General features: G+C 37.0%; 2 protein-coding genes across 2 annotated transcripts; both read right to left on the bottom strand.

Moving 5' to 3' along the window:
* Window positions 1-447: 447 nt before the first annotated feature.
* On the bottom strand, window positions 448-17,048 carry LOC127801978 (arginase 1, mitochondrial). Its single transcript, XM_052337565.1, has 7 exons — window positions 16,892-17,048; window positions 15,146-15,295; window positions 13,463-13,622; window positions 11,926-12,059; window positions 2,954-3,163; window positions 1,615-1,725; window positions 448-1,037 (listed from the first exon to the last, which is right to left on the bottom strand). Exons 2-7 carry the CDS (start codon window positions 15,284-15,286, stop codon window positions 777-779), a joined length of 1,017 nt encoding a protein of 338 aa, XP_052193525.1. The 5' UTR covers window positions 15,287-15,295; window positions 16,892-17,048; the 3' UTR covers window positions 448-776.
* Window positions 17,049-21,654: 4,606 nt separating this feature from the next.
* On the bottom strand, window positions 21,655-26,935 carry LOC127802109 (uncharacterized). Its single transcript, XM_052337799.1, has 4 exons — window positions 26,850-26,935; window positions 25,929-26,057; window positions 22,392-22,517; window positions 21,655-22,206 (listed from the first exon to the last, which is right to left on the bottom strand). Exons 1-4 carry the CDS (start codon window positions 26,933-26,935, stop codon window positions 21,717-21,719), a joined length of 831 nt encoding a protein of 276 aa, XP_052193759.1. The 3' UTR covers window positions 21,655-21,716.
* Between the last annotated feature and the right edge of the window lie 824 nt (window positions 26,936-27,759).

The following is a 27,759-nucleotide window of genomic DNA, read 5'->3' as shown; positions in this document are numbered from 1 at the left end:
ATTTCTCCTGATTTAAAAAAGTTTTATTTTTCTGTAATTTAGTTCAATTAAAATTTTATGTTAATATTTAAAAATTAATAATATAGATTAGATCTTATCTCTTCATATACCAGTATACTTACACATTCTCCAAATACTATTCAACCATAAAAAAAAATTATTTACGTGTTCCAAGAACTACACATTTTTCACAAATCTAGACTTAATTAATGACCAATAAAAATTCTATTTTGGGTAAATAAAAAAATTAAAAAATATAATAAAATATCAAAATAGTAACTGAAAATAGGCGAAAAAATTTTTGACGGCTATTTTGTTATAATATATATATAGATAGGGAGGGACCCATTATGTTACATTATGGATATTAATTAATAAAGCAAATGGTAAGCAAGCATATAATATAATTTCCAAATATTTAAATCAGACCTGACCAGAATAACACCATTAAACACTAAAAAGGAAAACTCCCTCTGCCAATTTGAGAAGTTGTTAGTTCCTGCTCACAATGCCAAGTTCCAAAATATAGCCACTGCAAGTCTTCACGCTACAACAATAACAAATCAAATGCCCACTGGCCATTGTAGCTCCTCTCTAAAAGCTAAGGCCAAGTTTCAATTTCAAATTCATATGCAAGAAGAAAGAACCAGAACCACTTCAACACCATTTTATGGGGGCGCAACTAGCAAACGAAAACTAACATTTCCTAGTCCTAGAGAGTGAAGTGAAGTGAAGTTTCGTTTCAGTCATCCATCTGCCGGAGCATTGCATATTGCTCACTTGGAAATCTTTGCAGTCAGTTCCCTCACCAGCTTAGCAGCAACCATTGCCGTCATTCCGTCAACGGTGTCTCTTTGAGGGTTGAATTCAACCACATCTCCAGCAATAACATTGCCTTTCAGGTTGTGGATTATGTTGAGAGCATCACGGAACGAGAGACCTCCTGGTTCGATATGGGATACTCCGGGAGCAAACGCGGGATCAAGAGAGTCCAAGTCCACTGAAACATACACGCCCTTTACCCCTTCGCCAAGTTTCTGCAGCACAGTATGAACGAGACGCCTTTCAGCACAATCAGATTTCAGAATCAGTGGTTTACTATTGTTTCAGTTATCCTTTCTGACACGGCTGATACTTTTTGAGTATGTTTTGGATTTGAGAAGGTATGCCGGGTGTCTTAAACTCAATGGCACCATGAAACATGGTTTAGAAGGTGAACAAGATACTTGTGAAATCTTGAATCTCAAACTGCCTCTCACTCATGTAATTCAGATTCTTTTGTGTTGCGTGAATAACAATTTAATCATCTAATTCACAACATAAATAGTAACTTGTTTAATCATAAAAATCCACCAAAAATATTAACAAATTAGTCAAAAGAACATAATATTAGCAAGTACAGTCCATCTTCACGCATTTATTTGTTATACATCTTAACATTTTTTGTTGCACAATACTGTTTCATTATATTAGTTATTTGTACTGTATTTTCAATTTTGTTTCTCTTTTTACTGCCATCTTTGATATTGATCACAATAACTAGGACCAGAAGTAGACAGACAAGTATGCATGCCCACACAGTCACACACAGAGAGGGAGAGAGAGAGAATAAACCAGGCTCTCCAAGAAGGGTCGATCTCTTGAAAATGTTCGCATTTCATATTGCTCTACGCCAAATCTTTTCCCTTGTTCACGGCCTTCACTATTTATTGATCTAATGCCAACCTGACAACCAGTATTCATATCTGTTAGTGAAGATATAAAAGCAACTCAATAACCTCAGTGCAACCAAATTGCAATCAAGTCAAACCAAATGTGTGTTTCAACTAGTCAAAATTTAAAATTAGAAACCACAGGGAAAAAAGAAAAGAATCCTTTTAACCCCAGGTACAAGACGAAAGTATAACTTGAAATTGTCATAGACCAAGAAGAGGGTGGGAGTAGGGGTGGAGAAGAAAAAGAAACACAATTTAGTTGGGAAAAAAAATTAGTAGGTACTCTAGGATGTCTTTAAAGGAGCACAAAACACAGGGCCTTCAAAAGTTCAACATCCAAACATGATGCCTGGACAGAAAAAGTGTTTTTCCAACCAAATTCACACAGCTAAAAAAGTTGTGCAACTGATGAACACACTCCTTGTCCCAACACATGGCAAGAGGATTGATATATACAAGATCAACTGCCAACTTTAAATATCTCAAGTTTCAATAGTGCTTAGAATGTTAAAAGAGTAGAAGTAAGAAGTATGACTAAAGACTGAAGATACCACAGACACAAACATGCTGAGAGTCTAAGAACTTTTGAAGGAAGGATCAAACAAAAAATAGAATCAAGTCATCACACAACAAGGAGTCATGGTTATCAACAATTGTGCTCTACATGCATAAAAGAAAATAACTATTATTACTTCACTTTCTACACTACTGAAAAGTATTCAAAATTTGTTATATTCAAATAGCAAGAAATCTTTCCTATATCATACTACACGTTGGACAAATGTGAACAAAAGAGTCCAACTGCCTATCTCAGAAAGCCTCATCATAAAGAACTAGGAAGCTTGGATTTTAAAATTCAAAAAGTAAGAAACTCTCAAGGAAAGAGGAGTAACAGGTACTAGCCAACAGTCTTTTAACTCTAAAAGGAGAAAGGATTACAATTAATGGGTAATGATCAACTTCCTTTTTGCATTATCATTGGATATCAAGTTATTCCTCCAAATTGCAATACGTTTCTGTACAAGGGGCAATTTTGTCCCAATCTATCCGAATTATGTCCAAATATCCAAGAATTGATTTAATAATAAGACATGCTCGGACGCACGTCCAACACATGTTTGAGAGCACTCAAAGCATGTCATGTCCAAATCCAACACAGACCATGGGTTATTATATAAATTCAGCTAAAGAGAGAAGGAAAAAAATAAGCATGAATGAATATAAGAAACAAATATTACCTGTAAAAGCCTGCGAACATAACCGCCCTCCATAATCCTTGCAAACGAAGATGCATGGGAATATTTGTTTCCTTCAAAAGCATCATAGATATCAGGATGAGCATCAAGGTGAAGTATATCCAAGGGCCCTCCCAGCTTCTCAGACACAGCTCTTACAACAGGATAGGATATCGAGTGATCACCCCCCAAAACTAATGGGGCTAAGGGCTCCTGAAAATGCAACACCAATAGTAGTATTTGAGAAGCTAGACAGAGAAAGTAGTTAGAGATTAGATGGAACTCTAAGAGCAGATGTTGCATAATCTAAATCATCGTAAGGTAACGCCAAAGGATGAAACTATACAGGAAACGTCAAGATAAATAAACAAAATTGCAGAACAAGCAACACCTGTTAAAAGCACAAAAATCTTGCAAAATAACTTTTATGTTTTGAAGACTATCAATAAGATCCTTTATCCTTAATCCTTGTATTATGAAACAAAAAGAACTTGTACAGTAATCACAAAATTAAAATTGACAGGATTGCCATCAAAAGATGCCAATCTTCTGACACTGATTGCAATTTCTAGTATCTTTGAGAGACAAGGAGTTTTGACAATATGTTAATTAGCATTTCTCCTTTTGGTCTTCTCACACTGATTTCCTTCAAGCAGAAATAATCCTCCCACCTGTTCAATGTACTAGCCCTAATAAATTCGCTAGTCAAAGAAATTCACAAAGTTGAGCAGGCACAATTTGGTACAAATCACACCCATAAGGAAAACATCTGGAAATGCATCCTCAAATCTTTCAGGCTCACAAAATCCAGTGCCTCCTTAACTTCTTCCTAAAGTATTAAATCAGTAGAAGTTCATATTTCCAATCTTATACATGCATTGGAATTCAGAATGGGGACAGGAAACAGGAACAGTGACTTGATATCTCACTCATAGGAAACAATCAACTGCCTGAGAATGGATTTACATGACAAAGTACCATGCTTGCAACAGTGTCATGAAAACCAGACCGGACAAGCTGGTTGGACCAGGTTAACTAGCCATCGGTTGTTGGACCAGTCAAGTGTGATGCGCCTAGGTTTAACCTAGGGTTTTAAGAGGAATTTGGAAGAAACCTAGGGAGAGAGAACAGAAATGGAAGGAGAAATCAGAAGAACTGAGAGGGAAATCAGAGAAATCAGAGAGAACAGGGAGAAATAAGAGAAGAGATCGAGAGAGAATTGTAGAAAGAAGACTGGAATTCTGATTATCAATCATCAATGCTATTCTCTAACTAATCTAGCCTATTTATAGACTGCTCTATCCTTTCAGTTACAATACAACTGAAAGGTACAAACAACTACAGCAGCAAAGTATAACTAAGAAAAAATACATATAGTGCATAATTACTATTATATCCTTCGGGTCATGACATCAAGGTGGCTGCAAAAAACTAGCAATTCAAACAGGTTGAATCAGCTGGCTAGTTTAACTGAGCTATCTTTTCTTTTTGTTTTTGGTAATTATTTATTTTTTAAATGTATGTTATAATTAATATTATTTATTTTATAATTTTAATTTATAATTAAAATTTAAAAGAAAATACTTGCTTCGATCCTGATTGGACCATTGACCTTGACAGTTTTCCTTGTCCGGTTTTCAAAACATTGCTGCGGTGCCAATGCAAACTCAAATGACAGGTCCCATTTGCATAGTTTAACTCCATCTTATGGCTGTCTCTCTAGCCACCACTATTCAGACTTTCGAACTGAATTACACAAAGAAGACCAAACTAACAAAGATAACAATTTGTCACGACCCCAAAGAGGAACAGGGACCTGATTGTAATTAACTAAGGGGGGCAAGGCTGTAATTAGCCTAACACATGTAATAAGTAGCAGTTGTACCTGGCGGTTGTAGCTATAGTCGGCTGCACCCATTCGGTTACAGTTCAAGGCAGCCTATAAAAGGAATCCAAGCGCTTGAGGATGGGAATTATGAATTGAATGAGAACATAATTCTTTCCCTCCTATTCTCTCAATTCTCTCTTAATACTCCCTCCTCTCAAATTCTCTTTCTCTTTCCTACCTAAATCCCCTACGGCTACCGGATCATATAAGTCTCAGATCAAAGACTTATCATTTGGTATTAGAGCAAGTCGTCCTCGGCGTGGAAGGCAGAGATCCAATCAAGCAGAAACAATGGCGGAAGGAACTCACATGAAGCAATTGGAGACGTGTATGGAGGCGTTAGAGTTCGGGATGACCAAAACTCATGAGGCGATCACTCAAGGAAGGGAGGATCAGGTTGCAGCAAGGAAGGCAATGCAACAAGAGCTGAAGAGACATCGGGAAACCATTGATCAGTACAAGCAGAGGATTCATAGCATATTCAACATGTTCTCTGCCCTTCCCCTCCCGCCTCAATCGACGGCGGATCCGAATCACTCTGGCCATGGAATACTGCCCCAGCCTGAAGGAGTGGGGGAGCCAAGTGAGCCATCGGAAGCTAATACAAGAGTGCCGGTAAGAGGCCTGAATTCTCATGTTAATATCCATACTCCTATGCCTCGCCTAGAGATTCCTATATTTGATGGGTCTAAGCCAAGGTGGTGGATACGTTGGTGCGAGAGATTTTTCCAATTGTACAATGTACCTGAGGTGCAGAGAGTGACCATGGTAGCAGCGTATCTCAATGATATTGCCAATTCCTAGTATTAGGGGTGGACCGAGGCAAGGGAGGTGGAGGCCAGATGAAATGAGTTTGTTGAGGAATTGTGTGTCAGATTTGGAGAAAAAAATATGTTCGACGTGATTGAGGAGTTTAAAATGCTAAAGCAAGTGGGACAGTGATTGAGTATTTAGACAAGTTCGAAGAACTGAGAGCACTACTCAACCACACTTGACTGGGCAGTACTTCATGTCCAATTTTGTGAGTGGCTTGAAGGGAGAGCTTAGATCAATGGTTAAAATGATGATGCCCACCTCAGTAAGGCAAGCCGCGGAGAAAGTCCAACTACAAGAGTTAACACTAGAAGCCATCTTTGGAAAGAACAAGCGATGGCCTAGGTCCAATCACAATCCTCTACAGATGGCAGGGGCGAACCCAAAGGGTGCGGGAAACGGAGCTATATTTGGGCCTCCTAAGTCCAATACTAATGGGACTAAGGGAACTACCATGGAGCAGAGGACACAACTAGGGCTCTGCTATAAATGTGGTGATCAGTACACCCAGGGTCATCAATGCAAGAGGTAACTGTTGAAGATGGAAGGGATGGAAGAAGAGAAGGAAGAGGAAGTAGTGGAGGAAGACACTGAACCAATTGAGGGAACAGAGGAGGAAGATGAAGGAGGATAGATCTCCTTCCATGCCTTAAGGGGAGGACCCGCGAGAAAAATAATCAAAGTCAAGGGGCAGTAAGGGAAAAGAAGGTTGATGGTATTAATAGACAGCGGCAGCACTCATAGCTTCCTGAATGAAGCTACTACCACTGATCTGAAGCGTAAGTTGATGACCACAACACCATTGTCAGTTACTGTGGCAAACGAAAATCGCATGTACAGCCATTATAAGTGTACTGATTTCAAGTGGCTCATGCAAGGGCAAAAGTTTATGATGGATCTCAGGGTCTTGGAGTTAGGTGGATGTGACATCCTAGTGGGGGTTGATTGGAGGAGGACAGTGAGTCCTCTGACTTTTGATTTTAATAAACTGGAAGTTACAGTTGACGTTGCAGGGAGGAAATTAACATTGGTGGGAAGCCTAGAGACAGGGGAATGCAAATTGATCTCCGGAAGGAAGTTACAAAAGATGCTGGAGAGAGGGAAGGTTCAAGCCTCCCAATTGTTCTCCATTTAAGCAGTGGAGGTGGAAGAAAAAGGATGCATAGGAGGAGGGAATGCAGGAAAGGAAGATACAAAATCAGAGTTGCCATGCGAAGAGGTAATCAATTTGGACACACTCAATTCACTCTTGATTGAATTTAAGGATTTATTTGCTGAACCTAACTCACTACCTCCTACCCGAGCCTTATACCACACCATTTCTCTCAACCCAACTCTGAACCAGTAAATATCCGGCCCTACCGATACCCTCCCACGCAAAAGACTAAAATTGAAAGACAAGTCAAACAAATGCTAGCATCTTCCCTTATACAGCCCAGCCAAAGCCCGTTCGCCTCACCAGTCCTTTTGGATAAGAAAAAGATGGTACCTAGAGGTTTTGCATAGACTACCGCCAGTTAAACACTCTCGCCATCAAAAATAAATTTTCAATTCCTATCATAGAGGATCTAATGGATGAGCTACATGGGGCAACCATCTTCTCTAAGCTAGATTTAAAGTCAGGGTACCATCAGATCAGAATGCACCCTATTGACATCCCCAAAACCGCCTTCTGTACCCACCAAGGCCTATATGAGTTCCTTGTCATGCCCTTTGGGCTTACTAATGTCCTTGCCACTTTCCAAGCCTTGATGAACCAACTATTTGCACCCTACCTAAGGAAGTTCATCCTAGTCTTTTTTGACGACATACTTATCTATAGCCCGAACCTAACAGCACACCTATCTCACCTAAGGATAGCTTTAGAAATCCTTAAACTCAATCAATTGTACATCAAAATGTCCAAGTGTATATTTGCTAAAAAGGAGGTAGAATATTTGGGGCACGTGATATCGGGGAAGGTGGTCAGCACAGATCCCAAGAAAATTTCAGCCAAGAAAATTTCAGCTATGGCTGAATGGCCAAGACCAATAACAGTGAGAGAGTTAAGGGGTTTTCTAGGATTAACCGGGTATTACATGAGATTTGTTCCCAAATATGGCATTATTAGCAAGCCTTTAACCAGGTTGTTGAAGAAAGACAGATTTCAATGGGATTCAAAAGCAGAGATTGCCTTTACCGCCCTCAAGGAAGCCATGACAAGAATTCCAGTCCTCGCCCTCCCGGATTTTTCAAAGGCTTTTGTAGTGTGAAACGGGCATCGGTGCAATGCTTGTGCAAGAAGGAAGACCCCTAGCATACCTTAGCCAGGCCTTAGCCCTTAGACACTTGAGACTAAGTGTGTATGATAAAGAGCGTCTAGCAGTGTTGGTGGCGGTGGAAAAATGGAAGCACTATTTGGAGGGCAACCATTTCATTATCAAGATCGATCATGATAGTTTAAGGCACCTGCTACAGCAAAGAGTGCACACCCAATTACAAAAAAAAGGGGTAACCAAACTATTAGGATTGGACTATATAATCCACTATCGGCAAGGAAAGGAGAACAAGGTAGCAGATGCACTCTCTAGAAGAGAAGAAGAAGTCAAATGCAATGCTATCACAGCTGTAGTGCCGGACTAGGTGAAAGAGATAACAAAAAGTTATGGGCAGACTGAGTGGATTAAGGAATTGCAGGGGCAATTGGCCATCGAGCCAAAAGGAAACCGAGGGTACTCATTCTCCAATGGTTTGATACACTACAAAGGAACAAGAGTGGTGGGCAATGATCCCAGGTTGAAAGAAAGGATCTTACAGTCCCTCCATGATTCCCTTCTGGGGGGGGGGGGGGGGGGGTGGGGGGGAGAGATTCTGGAATCAAGGCTACCTACTACAAGGTGAGACAATTTTCTTTTGGCTGGGACTTAAGAAAGAGGTGATGTCTTTTGTGCTGGCTGCCCTAGTTGCCAGATATGCAAACATGAGCATGTAGCTCTTCCAGGACCCTTGCCATTCCAGAGCAGGCTTGGGAAGGAGTATCGATGGACTTTATTGAAAGACTACCAAAATTAGAAGGTAGGGATCTAATTTTGGTAATCATGGATTGCCTGACCAAGTTTGCCTATTTCATCAGCATGACCCATCCCTACACAACCCAGGAGGTCGCCCAAAAGTTTATGGATTCAGTAATCAGGGTGCATGGGGTTCCAAAATCCATAGTGTCTGATCGGGACAAGATTTTTACCAGCAATTTTTGGCAAGAATTGTTTAAAAGCATGGGAGTGGGTTTACACATGTCTACCACTTACCATCCTCAAACGAAAGGGCAAACAGAGAAAGTAAACCAATGCTTAGAGGCCTACTTATAATGCATGTGTTTTGTCAAACCAAAAAGTAGGAACTAGTGGTTGTCTATGGCATAGTGGCAGTACAACACTAGCTATCACAGTGCTCTGAAAAAGCCCCCTTTTGAAGCACTGTTTGGGTACAAGGCCACTATCCTACCAGCCCTATTGAATGCACCCACAAGTGTGTCCGCAGTCGAAGACTATCTGCAGCAACATCAGAATACAGTGCAATTGTTGAGGAAGGAGCTTACCACAACCCAAAACCGAATGAAGTAGGTAGCTAACAAAAGGAGGAGTGATCGGGAGTTTAACGTGGGGGACAAGGTGTACCTTAAGGTCAAAAGGTTCCTCCAACATTCATTTTCAACCTCCCCAGTTTCCAGCCCCAAGTACTTTGGGCCATATGCTGTGTTGGCTAAAATAGGCAAGGTTGCCTATAGGCTACAGCTACCAGAAGGAACTCCTACTCACCCAATGTTCCATGTATCCTTGCTTAAGAAGGCAATAGAACCCACAGCCAATACCAGCCCCAACCTACCTATAGCCAATGAAGACAAGGAGGTGATCAAGGAGCCCCAGGCCATTGTGGACCCGAGGATAACATACAAGGAAGCACTGCCACTAACGGAAGTGTTGGTCCAATGGAGCCACCTGCATCCGGACAATGCCACCTGGGAGTATCTACCAGAATTGCTGAAACAATACCCTTGAGCAGCTCACCTCTTGTCCTTTCTTGGGGACAAGAAAGATCTCAAGGGGAGGGGAAAATATCACGACCCCAAAGAGGAACATGGACCTGATTGTAATTAACTAAGGGAGGCAAGGCTGTAATTAGCCTAACACATGTAATAAGTAGCGGTTGTAGCTATAGTCGCTTGTACCCATTCGGTTACAGTTCAAGGCAGCCTATAAAAGGAATCTAGAAGCCTGAGGACGAGAATAATGAATTGAATGAGAACATAATTCTTTCCCTCCTAGTCTCTCAATTCCCTCTTAATACTCCCTCCTTCTTTCAAATTCTCTCTCTTTTCTACCTAAATTCCCTACGACTACCAGATCATTTAAGTCTCAAATCAGAGACTTATCACAATTATGCTAAGAGGATACTAAAACCAGAAGCATACACAAACATGGCAAATGAAGACAGATTAATAAATGATATGCTAGTATTATTTTACCTTTTTAGTGTAAATAGTTTTTTCATGTATAAACGAAATAGTAACTATTTCTTCATTTTTTTGACATTATAATAGATTCACATGATATTATGTCCAAGTAGTAAGGAATTCACATCTTAATATTAGCAAAGAAGCATGAAAAAAGATTCTTATGCCTACTGTAGGAATTTTAACTCAGAAACAGCTTGAAAATTTTGGATTCTAGAATTCCTGCAAAATGAAACTTCAAAAGAGGAGGAACTAATGGATACAAATTCCTATTTGTTTTTATTTTATTACCATTTCCAACTTTTCTCTTTTTGAACTTCTGTGCTTTATGTTTGCCTAAAAGATGGATTATTCTCACTATAGAAATGCATTCACACCAAGGACATTATATTTGCCAAGTTTCCAGTTCTAAAAAAATTAAAAATAGGTCATGTTCAGATAAGTGATTGACATGGGACACATGACATGCTCCTAGAAGTGCTTGTGTAGGCATTCTGGCATAACGTGCATGCACATTTGAAGAGAATGGCTTAAAGTTCCACTAATATAATGAAGAACAAATGTTATGCAGAAAGAAGCAAATATATAATGGTCATTATGGCACATGATACACTTTTCTGCAAAGTAGCAAACCAAAAAAAAAAAATATATGAATTGAAAAACAATGAAAACAAAACATCACCAGGATAACATTTGGTATTAGGAGATAATATAGTGATATCAGGATCTCTCCAAGAAAGTATTTGGGAATGGGAAAAACACTTTGGTTGAGAATCCTAAGTTACAAGATTGTGTGTCCAGAGTAATTTTCCTTGGTGAATCATCTGAAAGCAGAAAACAAGTTGGGTTTTAAAAGCTGAACTCTTGAACCAAAGCAGAAACCTGTTATAGCCCTTATCAGCATTGTCATTCATCTGGACCACATACCTTGAGTAAAGTACTCCTTAGAAGGCCAGAACATATGGCATGCCAAGTTCTAAATTGAAGATTGGACACTCACTTTCTAAATAGCAACAATTATAAGCATAGATCTCCAGATGTAATTTATGAGTTACAGCTACTCCCAAGACAGTTGCATGCTGTCTCACAAAAGCAATACCAGTAAAGTTAATATCACTAAACAGCAGCCCAGGTAAGACATTTCACTCAAATTACTATGGATGGGATTCTGCCATCAGAGTTCCTATACACATTCACCGATAACACTGCTACAAGGATTGGCAGGTTCATGTCCGGTATGGTACAAAGCAAATCAACGAAGACTCTCAATTAGAAGGTGCAAAATAATAATGGCAAAAATTAGTATGCATGGCATACATCTTAAAAGTAACTACTGGCTTACATTCAAAAGAGTCAGGGTGACTAACGAAATATCTCAAGCAAAGTAAGTCTGACCTGCCGAATGCTATACAAGTATATTCTTACCTTTTCTACTATTATATATGTACATGTCTCTTACAAAAATCTTAAATTTTTATTATTAGAAAGGGAGGAAAAGAGATGCACTACATATGTTTAGGTCCTTGCATATCATATTTCATGTTTTCTTATTGCTATAATATGATTGCTAAACCTTATACAAAAAAATTGATAAAATTGCCCAGTGCATTTTAATGTAAGTCGGATAATATCCAAGAAAATGTACAGAATGGTTTAAAGAATTTTCATTATTTCAACAATTACTAACTACCAATATTGTGTGACACACATGGTTTTTAAGTTCTCTTTGACAGAAAAATTCATCACCATCCCCAACATAACAAATTGTTGTGGAAGGCTTACTTCTTCCATAACAAGCTTGACAGATTCACTTATGGTATTCATCAACCTGTCATCATCAACACCACAATCTCGTATCTCTTGGATAGGAACATCACCAACATCAGTTAAGACCCGTGGATCATTTAGCTCCTTCCCTGCATTGTCCCATCAACATATTAGATAGCGAATATTTAGAATATCTCACAAGGGAAGTAAGCCAATAGTACTTGGTCTTAGAAATGTTGAATTATAGAAGTTCCACAAGTAGACAAGGGATAGGATGAACATCTTTATCCTTGGAAATGAGCAAGAGCTTACTACCATATTCAAGCCTCATATCTATCATGTCATGCCTTCAGAACCTAGTGATTCTGCTCAGCAGCAAAGGATGACTCAGGGTGACAAATTGTTGGTGTGTACCATGAATGCACGCCCTCAGAGGGTGGCATAAGGAATAGGGTAGGTCAGTTAAATGAAAATGAATTTTTTACAAATGATAAGTGGAAATTTCGTGTTCATATTTTTAATCTTTTATAGTGAGGCAAATAATTTGAGCATGAAAAGACAAGGAAGACACAAACAGGGGTAAGAAATAAAATAACAGGGAATTAAGAATAAAACATTCTGGCGCGAAGAGATTAGATTGAGATGCAGTGCCAAGATAAACAGCTATATTTGCTTTATATAGAGTCAGATCATGTTTTTAATAAGCTAAAATATGAGTAAAATATGTCCCGGATACCCCATGATTTTTTCTTGGAAATCAAGAGAGTAGAAGCATATGAACCATGTTTTGGTCCCAAAGCACCATTTTTCATTAGGTATAACAGAAGCATTACATCTCGAAAGTCAAGAATGGCCCACTAGTTTAGAAATATGAGAAATTTATGAAACTCTATAACACACTCTTCTATGTAAGACACTAAATCGTAGTTGAGCAGATAAAACATCGAAAAAGAATACTTAGCAACATGAATATCCAGACACAACTTGGTGTCCTTGGGCATAGCAATTTGAAGAATCCAATGCTTGGAACACCCAGACACTCAACACCAAAACCAAGGTCCACGCAACATTGCATAAAAGATGAGGTTTCAATAACAATATTGTAAGTTACGCAAATCTAGGAATCTAATTTCTGCACCAAATCAAGTACAGATGAAATTTCAGTAGCATGTAATGATTTTCTTTATCTGAGCATGGATTACAATACGCAAATGCATATAATTATATATTTAGTAAAAATGTTGAAACCATGAATCTTAATTAGCTATCATCCTTCCCCCTCTCTCATCCCTAAAGAACAAAAAAGTACACACGCATGTATAATAGTTAAATGATAAATGTCTCAACTAGACAGATTAGACTTCAGAAATGGGAACATGTATGTTAAGCATAGCAAAAAAAAATTACACATGTTTTATCATTTTCGGACCATTTTATCAGCAACTTAACCAGTGAAACCAAACGCACACATTTCAAGTGAATAATATTATTATAGACTAAATGTCCAGTCACTAGTTGTTCTGACATTAGGTAAAACAGAAACCATGTTCACCTCCTTCAGTGGTGGAGTTTGTGCTGCCACACCAGATTGCCTCCCTTATGCGAGGTGGAGCAAATGCTGGCCCTTGCAGAAATGATGAATTATGTCCTAGAGGAACTCCAAGAAGAGAAGCTGATGCTACTGCTCCTCCCATGGCCCGAATTAGCTCTCCCTGACAAAAGGAAAAAAAAAGGGGGATGAAATAAAGGAGCCAGTATCCTTTATGCCAAATTCTCTTGAAAATCTAGTTTCAAAAAAAAGAACTGTACGTCTCACATCAAATAAAGTAGAATATAGAACTACAGTTGTTAAACCGGTGGCAAACTGAGTATTTATGAAGCATATACCTGCAATTTTCCTTGCACTCTAACCACTACTGATTTTTTATGAGGGAAAAAAAAGTGGGAAGTTACATGTAGTAATAAAATTAAGCACGTGTTTGGATATCTCATATTTTATGAACATGAATTATCAATTTATCTGTACAACAGAATATGACATGCTGAAGAATAATGATAAAATGATGAGTCACAACAAAAAGCTGTCATAGAAAGTAAAAGACAGACCTTCCACATGATCATTGAAGAAAGCACAAAGGTGCTGACATTTAAACAACCTATAGACTCTAAACAAGAGCATCATGACAATATAATAAGGCACAACTTTTGAATAGAAAATAATTGTTTAAGGCATCAAAGCATAAAGCTATTAAAATCACCAATTGCGCCAAAAGCTGGGAATGATCTCAACAATGTATGTCAAGCTAGAAACCAGATCACCCCCCTCTTATGTGGCCCTGTATAGCACATATTGAAGCAAATAAATCAACAGAACAGGATGTACAAATATACAGCAAAGAGAGGGTAAAATAACAGGCATGATGAGGAACAAACATATAAAACCTCAATCCAGGACTTCCTGGACCTAGAGAATAAATACCATGTTAAAATACCCACTCTCTTAGAAAAAGCTTTAGCTATTAGGAAATTGATTGCCTATCAAGCAATTTATGGACAAAATTGGTGAGAGGAAACAAATACAGATCAATAAAGAGGAGCGTTCATGACGACAAGTATAACGAGTAGGGTTTCCATCTAAACAGCTTAATGCTTCATGCTTGTGCATAACAATAAGCTGTTTAGCAATATAGCAAAATGCTAATAGGAGGGGAGCCAAGGGCCGGAGAAGAATGAAACATCTATATAAACCATTAGCAAGAGAATTAAAATGTAAAAATCTTGGTTAAGGACAACTACAGAAAAAGAAAAACACTGATGGAAGATCAGCAAATGAATCCATGACCCTGAACCAAAACCACTGTAGAAATATCTCTTCAAAAATTTCTGGTGAGAACTACAAATAAATAAATGAGTCCAGGTCAAATAATGATTCTGCCAGCATAAGAATCAGCATTGACCAAATACAAAAAGCACTTTAATTTGCACTATTGGCCAGATACTGGCTGAACAAGACCTAATAATACACCATCTACTTAAAATTCATGTATGAATATCCAATAGCATAATTATCTCAGAAAGCCACAATTATACAGATTTCCAAGCAGGCTTCGTATGTTTCAAGAGGCCAAGAAAAGACATCATTTAAATGCAAAGGACATGCTATGTTCAATGTATTGCACCAGATAACATACACAAGCCAGAAAAGTATAATTGTTTTAAATGAAATGAGATATACCTTAAGTTTCGCCCTTTCCCGAATAAGAGTGAGGGAAGCTTCTATAACACGATTTTGACCCTTTTCTATCAATTCTTTTGGAACATTTGCAGCATTCAGTTTGTGCAAGTAATGGATTCCCGCCCTCCCAAGATTCCTCATGCTTGTGAACTGAAGGAAAAGAAAACAGAAATATAATTTTACTGATTTCACTTAAAACTAAGGTAGGAGATAAAGAGTTAGCACAACAACAAATATTGGCGAGAACATAGCAGAAAGAGAAAGCATGTTTGTCGCAATGGTTGCATAGCATAATGGCACTGCTGTTGTAAAGAAAGGAAATTTTGAAGAGAAAAACCTTGAACACGAGTATGAAGTAAAGGAAACTCATCATGTATATATGAGAGCGTGTATTGTTCAGGATTTGTAGCATCAACAAAGATAAAATGGATATGCAGGTTACTCTTAATCAGAGACCAACTGCAACTGAAACAGAAGTCTACAATTCTAAATATTTGTGTCCAAACCAAACAACTACTAGTGAAAGACAAAGAGCAAAAGAAATTATCTAGTTTCAGCTAATACGCTAGATCTTAGGTTTATGGAAACAATGTGTTCTGGATAAAACCAAAACCACAAATGTTCTCTTCCTGGGTCATGTCTATTGTTTTTATATAATGAACATGCACTAATCTTATCTGGCTATCTACATCAAGAAATGACAATCAAAATATGACACATGGTTAGTTAATACGCCACCCTAGATAAATTTCTTCAATAAATCCTTAAGAAAGATATTGCCTACTTTCATCGTCCTTAGATAAAATGAGCCCATAGGATAGGACTAGAAACTGCCAGACTTTTATGTTCTCCCAAGGTGGGCAGTTATCAAATTTCTTAATTTGGTACAGGTAGAGAAATTATCGTTTCCAGGCTATAAGTTTCACATCCAATAGAAATTCTTTTAGACACCACACATCAGAAAAAAGGGCCGAAAAGCTTTTTTTAATATTACTAAACAAACAACAGCAAACAATTTAAAAAAAAACACACACACACACAGCTTTCTTCACGCCATCAGCAAACGCTCTAAAGCAACTTTTCTAAGGCAGGCGTCTTGGTTATTTTTTTTTTATCATGAAAGGGATAAGTGTAGATTCCGAGAAGAAGCATGCCCAGCCTCTCACCCACCCATTAGGTTAGGCTCAGCAGGGCCAAGACCAAGCCAACCTTCACACTCAAGTGACGTTCGCGGGACCGACGATACCCTTACGAGGATTCAGTGACAGTATCGGGAACCTGTTCACCCCTAACACCCCCCGGATAACCTTGTGGTGAGCTACCAATGTACGCTTCCCGGTTACTGCCATTCCTGAGAAAGCCAAATTTTATGCGAACAAAGCCAGATCCCTAAAAGAACAACCAATCCCACTAAATTCGATGACATTCTTCCTACAACTTCCTCTTCAGTTAACCAAATCAGTAAATGGATCCCCAAGCCCCGGAGAGAATGAGGGGAAAACGGTAAGACAAAGATAGGATTACCGTTTTCTCACCTAAGTCCTAAAAAAACAAAACAACTCGTGCACACCGTTTTCTCTCCTACGTTCAACGTTCTCATTTCTCTTGGAAACACACAAAGAGGTAAAAAAGCATAAGCAATAAAGAAAAGAAAAATCCCCGCAACCAAACAGGGCCAAGCAGTAGAAAGGGAAAAGGAAAAAAGAAGGGCAAACTCGAAGAAAATGGAAGAACTGCCTTGCCCACCTGGAAGAGATACAGAGGAATCGCCGAGCTTCACAGAGATATGCGGAAGGATGTCTGAAGATTTTTGTGGGTTCGTCTATTTGGTGGGAGAGTGATAGATATATCTCTGTAAGTATAGGGGAGAGAGAGAGAGAGAGGGGGAGAGACGACAGTGCAACAGCTTTACTTTTGTCACCTATATGCAGCGAATGGAGCACAAAGCCATAAAATCTTTTTTATTTGACTAAATGGGATACGGATACCTGAGATGCGAGAAGCAAGCGTCAAATTTAACTTTAATTTAATTTGCATCTTGATCGGCGCACTCCGCGTGCTCCAACTGAAATTGTATTAAACCATTTTTTTCCTGATGGTGGTGAACTTAAAAAAGTTAAATTATATATGATAATTTCTACCCAATTTAATGAATACCGTATAAACTTGAATACATACAAAACAATACAAAAATAAAATTGATACATAAATATTGTTTTTGCATTTTGATCGGCGCACTCATAAGATTTGATTAAATTACATTAATTACTTTTATATTTTAAAGAATATCACCAATGGATTGTGACATGAGTTTCTAACATCACTTGATGGTGACAATAGGAGGTTTTGCAAAAGAAATGGAAAGGGGAGAAGAATAGATAGATGGTTGGAGAAGAAAGGGAGTGTGTGAATAAGCGACAAGCGAAAAATTGATTTAAATATAAATATAAAATAAATAATTTACTCAATTTATTAATAAGAAATGTGGTAAGTGGCTTTTTAAAAAATATAATGATAATTAGTAAAATTTATACAAACTTAAAAAATGATGTATAAAATTTAGCTTAAAAATAATAATCAATTTATTCTTTCACTCGGTCTTCGAATAAATTGACCCTTCACATCTATTATTCTGGGTGAACATTGAATTATTAAAATCAAATTTTAAATTTAATTCCATTCTACTCTTTTACAAAAAGCAAATTTTGGTGCTGAATTTTTAAATTGATTTTATAATAGTGTCTCAACTCCCGTACAGGAAAATAGAAATATATATGATTTAATAAAAATATTTTTAAGTTTAGCGCACTAGGTATGAAAAGCTTCTTGTTGTGTTAAAGTTTAGTTTAAATACTAATTTTGATCAGCTTGGCTAATAGAATTAAATTAATTTGTGTTTTAGTGAGTAAAAGTGTCTGTCTTACTTTATTAAAAAAATTAAAAAGAATTATATCAATTATAATATTGACTTAGAATTCAAATCTAAATATGATTGAGATTTCAAAATCGACCGTGATTAGAATATTAAATTTGATTGTAATTGAGATTTCATTTATAATTAAAAATTTATCTTCGTAACTCACCAAAATTTATTTTCATAGCTCATATTATAATCATGATATAAATTTATATAGTTTAATCATTTTTTATATATATCTATAGATGAGTGATATATCTATAAATAAGTACTCAATATCTTATAAGTACAACAATAATGTCACTTTTTGTAATAAAAATATCATCATAATGATATATTGTTCATTTTGCTTGTAATTTTTTATAGTTTAGGTTTTTTACGTAAATCTCTTGCATTTGTTTGTATGTTTGATGGTTCGATATGATTTGTTTTCAATCATAAATCCGAACAAACTTTATTTTCTTCATGGCTTATTTTTTTATTATAATATATAGATTTATATAAATATTTTATATATATACATCTATAGATAAGTTGTAGATTTATGAACAAGTACCCAATACTTTGAAATTGTTACGATAATATAATTTTTTATAATAACAATATCATCGTAGTGAATTTTTATTCTTTTTATCTATAATTTTTCTCGATTTAAATTTTTTACATAAATATTTTGTGTTCATTTACATGCGAGCGATGATGTAATTGTAATTTGTTTTTAATTTTAAATCCTACCAATATCAATATAATTTTGTGTACAAAAATACCATAAAATGATTTAAACATTAATATTAATGTATGGAGCATTTTAAAATTGCATCGATAGATGATATGGGCGTCCAAAAAGGTTTAACTTTGGGTTGGGGAGTGCGCGTAGTAAAATGGAGTGAAGTGCTCTCAATAATCTCAACAGGGGCCAAGTGGGGGTGGGGGGGGGGGGGGGACCCCATGAAGCATGAGCATAATAATAAAGTGGAAGTGGCAGAGGTCACGGGGATTGGTTAATCCTATTTAAAATAGTTTTGATTTAAAAATTTAATGAGTGATAAAAGGACTTGTTAATTTAAATTTTAAATTTACTAAACAACTCAGGAATTTGTTCATTCATACCATATGGTATATAAGTAAATAAATATTTTAAAAATAGAATAGAAAGCAATAATTGTAGCATCACGTGTTGTCGACCAGAGGTGAGAGGCGGAGGCGCCCCAAATAATGGAAAATCGCGCCATTATAATTTATAGTGTCGTGTCCGTCCCCACCTCGTACGAAAAAGTTCATCCCCCTGCTACTGTTGCACGTTTTTGTTTTTATTTATACAATCAAATTTTTTATTATTTCAAAAATATTCTTAAATTTATAATTTTAAATTAATTATATTTATTATTTTATTTTTATTATTTTAATTATACTTATAAACTATATAATTTTAAATCAATTACATATCTCAACAAATTTATTAAAAATAATGAGTTTAAAGGTACAATAAAATAATAAAAAGTTTAATAATATAATTAATTTAGAGATATTTTTAAAATAAATATCTAAATAAAAAAACATATAAATATAAAACTAAAATAGACGTTTAATCCCGCTACATCTGCACCTCATATGTTTTATATTATTATAATGCATGGGATAAAAGGCAAGAAAGTAAAAAATAATAATAAATACGAGATTTGTAGGAAAGAAGAGGGAAGAAACGGATTTGAGCTCCATCCAATTCCAATTCCAATTCCCCTTTTTTTTCTTATTCTTTTTAAATATTTTGCAAATGAGAGTATTATTTCTTCTTCTATGTCTATACCCTCACTTCAACCTAATATACTTTATATATCTATATATATATATATTTCAATATATTTTTTAATGTTTAGGGTCATTATACCCCTTTATTTTAATCCTAAAAGAGAGGAATAGGAATCAAAGTCGGAAGCAACAACTTTTTTTATTCCCAATCCGAGCGGCAGCGCCGTGTTGTTTATTTGCATTGGGACCAACAAACATGGTATTTTATGAAGAACATCTATTCCACCGTCTTGGAGTTGCTTATTAATTTTTTTGCTCGATAGATGCATGGAAGGGCTTATAAATACAGTTAAAAAAATTAAAATATACTCACTCAAAATATAAATTTACGAAACACGTCACTGAAAAAGTGAAGGCAATGGTGGACTGCGACATGGGAATAGAGAGAAGACGAAGGCAGTGGTGGACGGTGACGAAGCAGCCATGAGAAGAGAAAAGGCAAAGAACAGCTGTCAGTAACAATTTTTATAAATTTATATTTTAAGTAAAAATATTTTAATCTTTTTAATCACATTCGATAAGCTCATCTGTAAATCTCTCAGATAAAGTAACACTGCTCTGGCAGAAAAATATGGCATCTGCTCTGCCCAACCACTTCAATGCAAGTGCACAAAAATATGACTTCATTTTTTTTGGTCCCAAAAAACAAACTGCTAATGCTAAATGCTTCAAATTTAAAGATTTTTCATTTTCCCGAAGTATCTCGGTCGGGTGCCCAATTACATCGCAACGTTTCTAACTTAAATATCTATACCGCTGATACAACTTTAATGACTATTATCAAATTTTAATATTACAGAACAGACGTATCTGCTGGTCACAAGACCAGACATATCTGGGTGGGTTACCGTACTTGTAGGCTTTTAACATGTACCATTTTGGTCCCTACTAGTAAAATGAAGTCAGCCATATCTACAACTCCTCAAAATTCAAAAACACCTTCACATGATGCTCAGAACCGGCCGAGGTATAAGGCAGAATAGGCGGCTGGCTAGGACCCCAATTTTTTATAGGTCCTAATTTAAAAAATTTATAATTTATATATATATTTTTTAATAATAAATATTTATTAAAAAATTAAATATAAAATATTAAAATTTATAAAAAAAATCTTCCTGTTCCCAGTTCGCTTGCCTTCCCCCCCCCCCCCCCAACACTCACTCTCTCACAAAGACTCTGCTCTATTTTTGTACCGTTACTGTCACACTTTCCAATTTCTCAGAATCCCACCATTAAACCCATTTTCACTTTCCCCTCTTCTCTCACTTCCCTCTCTCGCTTATAGTGAGTCTGTGACTATTGAGTCAGTTGTCGACGACGCGAGAGTCACTTCTGTTCTTTTTGCTCGTTTTAGTCTTCAAGCTTCACTGATTTAGCAACGACAATAACTAACATCTATGTTGCTTGTTTAGTATGCACTTTTGAGTCTTTGATTTTTTTTTACTTTAATTTTTGTTTATAGGTTCGTTATTTTTAGACTTTCCAAGTGTTTGTGTTCTTGTGTAGGTATTTTTTTAATTTTGATTTGTTGTAAACTTATCATTAGCTATGTTTCATTTTGACTATGTGATTCACTGATTTTGAGTTGTTAGTGTAGACATGCTCTGTTTATATTTTGTTTGTGAGAATTACTTTGAGAAATGAGAATGAAAGGAGAAGTTCTCAGTTTTGGGTGGATAAGTTTTAGGTGTTTACTGTTTTGATTAGATGCTATCTAATTTTAAGTATTTTTTTTTTTATAAAAAATTACACTCAAAAAAGGCCTCGACAAATTTTTTTGGCCTAAGGCCCTAACGGCGTTGGGCCGGCTCATTGATGCTTGGGCTTGGACATAGGCGGCTGAAGCTAAAAGAATTTAGGGCATATATCTATTTTGAAATCAAAGGGGCTGTTGAAGCCAACGTTAACAATGTTTTCCACTTCATACTTGAACGAATCCAGGAAGAAGCCCAGCGAAAGACCGGCTTTCCAGTAATTGAACACCGCCACCAAGCTCCTGACCCTGTTCACCAGAGGAAGAGAATGGCCCCGATACATGAGAGCCCCAATCCCTTCCACAATGGCCACAGCCAAAGCAGCAGACAAGATATCCCAATCGCCCGTTTGCCCGATAACTGTGGTTAAGGCAGTTGCACAGTAAAAGCCCACCAAGAAAAATAGCAACTTCACCGGAAAGTTTCTCCTTATTTTCTTGATTCTTGCAGTCAACCCGATTAGAATGGCTTGGACAGCCCTAACAAGTCTGGTAACTCTGCTGGTGTTATTTGTAAGAGACGGACCCAATCCACTACCATCAGCGCTGCTCCTAATCAACCAGCCCAACCTCCTATGCAGTCTGAACTGAAACATTAGATAATGAGCATGGCGTTTGATATTTTACCCGAATTATCTGCAGCCGAATTTGCATAGAGTACCACCTTGCAATAACGAAATACTCTTTCTCGATTGACTTTCAGACTAGAACAGAGGAAATTTCTCTATGCTCCTGGAGTACATAATATCATAAAAATGATAACTTACTTAGAATTGTTGACCAAAGAAAGCTCAGCCGCGTGAATGAAACATAGATGAGAGTGGAGCCTCTTGCCAAAAGCAGAACCAGATTTGTGAATGCAAATGACGAGGCTGCCATGGGGACATCTTGACCTGAAAGCGTTGGTAGTTTCAAGTTTAGCATTTCTTGGCAGTATAGCTGCCATTAACATGTATCATTCTGCAAGAGAAATATCAAAGTCTTGTAAAAAACAATCTACAGGTATTTAGAAGTAACACAGAAGACAATAAGAGGCTTAGGTAATTGGTCATTCAAGGCACCTATGCTTATGCCACGGTCAATTAGCCCTTTTGAGGCATTGTTCATTTCATCCAATCAGAAAGATGACAAAATATTCTCTGAAAAGTTAATCACATGTTTGCCGTGCAAAGATCAATATTATTTAATTCTCTTTCAAAAACCATCAAAAAAATTGTGTGAACTGTTATTGAACTTCTAAACGTAAAAAACCCAAGCATTAGCAAAATGTTGTCTTGATTTATCAATTTGTAACCTTGTCCATTAGTTATAGAAAGGATATCTTAACTAGTCTGCACTTGTATGGCCAGAAATATTTGCGCCACAGAAGTATGCTTAGTGACATTTGGGGCTGCAATGTTTTTGTTTACTTATCTTTTTGTTAGCTTTCTTACTTGATACAGGCATGAAAGCTGCAATTTCAATAAGCATAAATTCAACATGAGTCAGCATCCAGCCTGCAAAGAATTAGTATTGGCATCACAAGAAGTTAAAAGAGACGCAGAATGCACATAAAGAATAAACAGCTAACTTATAATCAACAAACTACAAACTGGTTGGTTCAAATGGTAAGACCCAGCTTACTTATCCCTAAAATATAATATAACCATAATAAAATTATTGCACTCTATACTATAGCTCCTCTTTTTATTTTCCTTTCTTTCCAGGATAATTTTGAGCTTTATCTGAGCATTTATCAAAAACACATATTATATACTTGTATAGGGGTCATAACATTGCCCATAATGGCAAGTGCCGTCTACCTCATCATTGCAGTGATTTAAGTGTATACTGCCCATAAAGGGCATTCCTAGTGCACAATACTTCCCGTTTTGCAAGGGTCATATTTGTATACTGTTGATGCAAAGCATCAGCATCAGACTACAGCCATGGATTAGCGCTTGCCCTCTAAAGGACGAGCCCCACCGCACTTATAAGTTCAATGGTTGCCCCCTAAGTAACCGATGTGGGATTGAGAACAGGTGTTACAGTACCATCGCCACAACCTCCCCCCCTAAGTGTGGTGGCGTTCTTGGGCGCGGACCATCTCAGGGGTGACAAATGGTGGTTCGGCCAAGGCCTAGGATTTCTCATAGACGACGCCAAATGTTGATGCAAAGCATCGGCATCAACCTACAGTCACGGATCAACGTTCGCCCTCAAAAGGACAAGAGCCCCACCGCACTTATAAGCTTAATGGTTGCCCCTTGGGCAACCAATGTGGGATTGAGAACCGGTGCTACAGCACCACCGACACAACGAGATGGTCCGCGCCCAAGAGCACCACCACACTTAGGGGGGGAGGCTGTGGCGGTGGTGTTGTAGCACCGGTTCTCAATCCCACATCGATTGCCCAGGGGGAAATCACTGAGCTTATAAGTGCGGTGGGCTCTTGTTTTTTTGAGGGCGAGCACTGATCCGTAACTGTAGGCTGATGCTGATGCTTTGTATCAACATATACAAATATCCCTGTTAAGACACCTCCCCCCCCCCCCCCCGCGGTCCCCCCTTTGCCCTCTTTGTAATAGAAACCTTAGATCTATACTATACCTCTTCAATTCTTCTTCCTTGTCCATACCATTGTTCTCAAGGTGTATACTGTGGTATATTCGCAAAAGGGGGTTTAAATGACCCCTGGAGGTGAGTTTGGTCAAAAGCATATACAGGTGAGTATATATCATCATATATATATATATCATTTTCCAGAATTTACCCCTATTTGTTTTTGTGTCTCCACCCTCAGTTAACTGAGGCTACCCTATTTTGGTTGTCTCTTATTTTTTGTGATGTTTGAGAAAGTTAGAAACACAATATCTGACATCTCGGGTCTTGGTGCAAACCTAACCCTAGATTTCCCCTATCCTGTGCTGTTGTCTTCTCCAATATGGTCTTCCAGTCATAAATTCTATTTTTTTTTTCTCCCTTACGGAAGATCGCCAACCTTTGATGTTCCCCATTGCTGATAGTAATAGGCTGTGGCAGGGTGGCCCTGGTCAAAACGACATCGTTTTGATAAGTTCGTTAACAGCGCTCAACTCCAAACTAACAAAATGGGCTGCTTGAAAGGGAAGAAGGGGGGTGGGGGGTTGCAAACCACAAGGACCTTGATACTAAAACCAGATGGGATTTCCATTAAAAGACCGAAACCACAGGAAGTTGGTTGAATTTACCCTAATTATAATGAACACATAGTTAATTATGGCTTAAATCAGGGTAAATTAACACGGCCATTTGTACTTTTATTCTGTTAGGAAGATGATGTTATGCATAACACCCTAGTTGTGGGTTGTATAGATTGGATACAAACTCTATCAATAGTGGTTGGGGATTTATAAATATTCGAGATTATTCATCGTATTTATTATAAATTTGACTTGAATAAGGATAAGTTAATTCGATCATTCATCTTATTGGTCTTATCGTATGATTAGATTTGTTAGAAGCTTGCTATCCCTAGTAGGCCATACTGCATTGCTAGGGATCTATACTGGACGCACACCCCTTGTTTGGGTTTTGACATTCCACTTTTTTTTTCCGAAGAGAAGGTTTCCACAACTCGGAAAACCCAAGCTCTTCTGTATGTGGAGTCTTGCATAACGAGTAAAACCCTTAAATGTATTGAAATTTCTTTTGTTATGTCTGGAACTAGGATTTTTCGATGGAAGAGAAGAATGAAAATACTTTATGTACAAGCATATATGATGCTTATTTTCCTTTGCTTTTTCTTCCAGTAATCTAGAAATATATAAGGATCATTCAAGGGAAATCAAAGAGTACCCATCAAGCAAACTTTTCAAGATATACACACACACACACACACACACACACATACATACGTGTGAGAAATCAAGAACTCATTGCCTGGAATAAATTCACTATAAAGTACCACAACTCGTCCCCGCAAGAACAACTCATCCAATTGTCAAGGATGTACCATTTCTTGAAATTGCAAAGGACAACCTTATTTTTAGCAGAAAACACACAACAAACTAACAAAACTCAAATCAAGGGCAACGCCTTTCACAAGGGTAAAAAGGGGGACGGCATTACAGCTTTGTCAACATTAAAAGTCAAATTTCACAGAACTAGTGAACTCTGCTACTGCAAGCTGGGCAACCCAATTCTTTACAATAAAATCGCTGGAAATTTAGCACATGCAATCCAACCAAACAGGGAAACTAGAAAGAAAAGAAGCTTGTAAAATAGGTGCATATTCTGTGTCAAGATATATACGAATCGGGATACAGAGAGAAAAGTTTGCTTACAAGAATCGCGGGGGAATTCGCGTTCTTGTAGATGAATTGGAACTTGGAAGGAAAGCCAATCCAATCCTTGGCTTTTGCCATTCAGCTTTGATAAGGGAGCGTTTGGGGTCTTTGAATTTCCGTGGACTTCTTCATATAAACATTGTCAACGGCAGAAGAATATCCCATCCTCCAAATCTTCAGACCCGGCCTGGCCCAATTCCACTCTCCCACTGGATCAATCTTTTATTCTATTCTATTACTTATATTATTATATAAACAAATATTTTTATTACACGAAGCTTTATTTCATTTAAAATTTTGTCTTAAAAAGTTAAAATTTAAACAATTATTATAAAAAGAACTTTCACTTAAATTTTTTTATTTTTTTTATGAGCTAGGTGTTCTGACTTCGCCTACCAAATCTTAGAGGAGACCAGCCTTTTCTCTAATTTGGCTTTTAAATAAATCGAATGAAATTACAAATTTATATATTTTCAAGTGAACACGTGGTAAGTTTTCACTAAATGAGACATTTTTGTCTTCACCAAAAATTAATCTTTCATTATTTTCTAATCTTATGCTATTCTTAAAAAAACTTGAGAGTTTCACCAGTGAGGTTAAAATTTTTCATTTTCCTTATATACATAGCACATATTGCCTCTCTAATTTAATTTAATTAAATATCTATTTTAATATACTAAAATTTTGATTTATTTTTTAAAAGATCTCCATCAGTTATTTATTAGATATTATAATAAATTCAAAATTTAAACAATAAACTAACATTTGTAATTTGAAATTTAAACAGCCAAGCATTTTTATATTTTCATGAAATTTGTGATTTTAAGCAACACCTCATTGAAAGTGAGTTTTTCTATAAAAAATTAAATTTGGGATTTGGGATGGAATTTGCTGTTCATTTCATGCATTTATCATGACGGGAGGGCATGTGATTTTGCTGCATCTTCGTATTCCAGACTCTCCATTCCTAGATCCAACTTCCAAGCCCCATATCTGTAACCCATGATGATTGTACGTAGTGCCAACTGGGTATTTAAGATACTCTCAATTCATTTGCATGTTGAATCTGATTATTAGCAACATTAGCTGAACCAAACCCCGCACGCCTTTGTATTTCCAGAATTAATTAGGAGGATTGTCATTTGTTAGACATCTCGACAGAAGCCTAGACTTACACTAACATGTATGAAACTTGTTACAGATCCAATCAGAATGATGAAAATAGTATTTATTATTCCCATTGACCATCTGCTAACTAAAGTTAACTATCTATATATAATTAGAGCACATGATCATGATTCAAAACCAGGGGTACTGGTCGGTTTAAGAAAACTAGCTGGAATATTAATTATATATACTATTCTAGTAGTACTCCCCAACCCCAACAACTTGCATGGCATTGGCAGGGGTACTGCACACGTTAAGTTATTTTACTTAAAAACAAATTCACATTCACGTTTGCCTGAGCCGAGGTTCCACCAAAATCGGCAGCTTTCTTCAATTCTCCCGAGCCTGGCATTTGCTGTGTTAGAGCAATCAATTCAATGACCACCCCACATGCTCAATAGATCTCATCACTGCCAAAATGTAATATCAATTAATTCTCTAAGTCTCTGTTTTATATAATCTTAGTACAAGATTCTGGATTTTCACAACCTTGATGCTAGGGATATTGCTGCCTAATTAAGCTAGCCGTGTTACTACTAATAATGTTGTAGACTGCTAACCTTGCGGGGATCGATCGGTTAGCCTGCTGCCGGTCTAACTGTTCCTTGCGGTTTTTCTTTGAGAGCTTCGTCTATTGTTTAATCAAGTCAAAAGCCCAGAT

Source organism: Diospyros lotus, chromosome 5 (assembly GCF_014633365.1).
Source record: "Diospyros lotus cultivar Yz01 chromosome 5, ASM1463336v1, whole genome shotgun sequence".
NCBI classification, from domain to species: domain Eukaryota; kingdom Viridiplantae; phylum Streptophyta; class Magnoliopsida; order Ericales; family Ebenaceae; genus Diospyros; species Diospyros lotus.
This window is presented reverse-complemented; position numbering and strand designations above follow the sequence as displayed.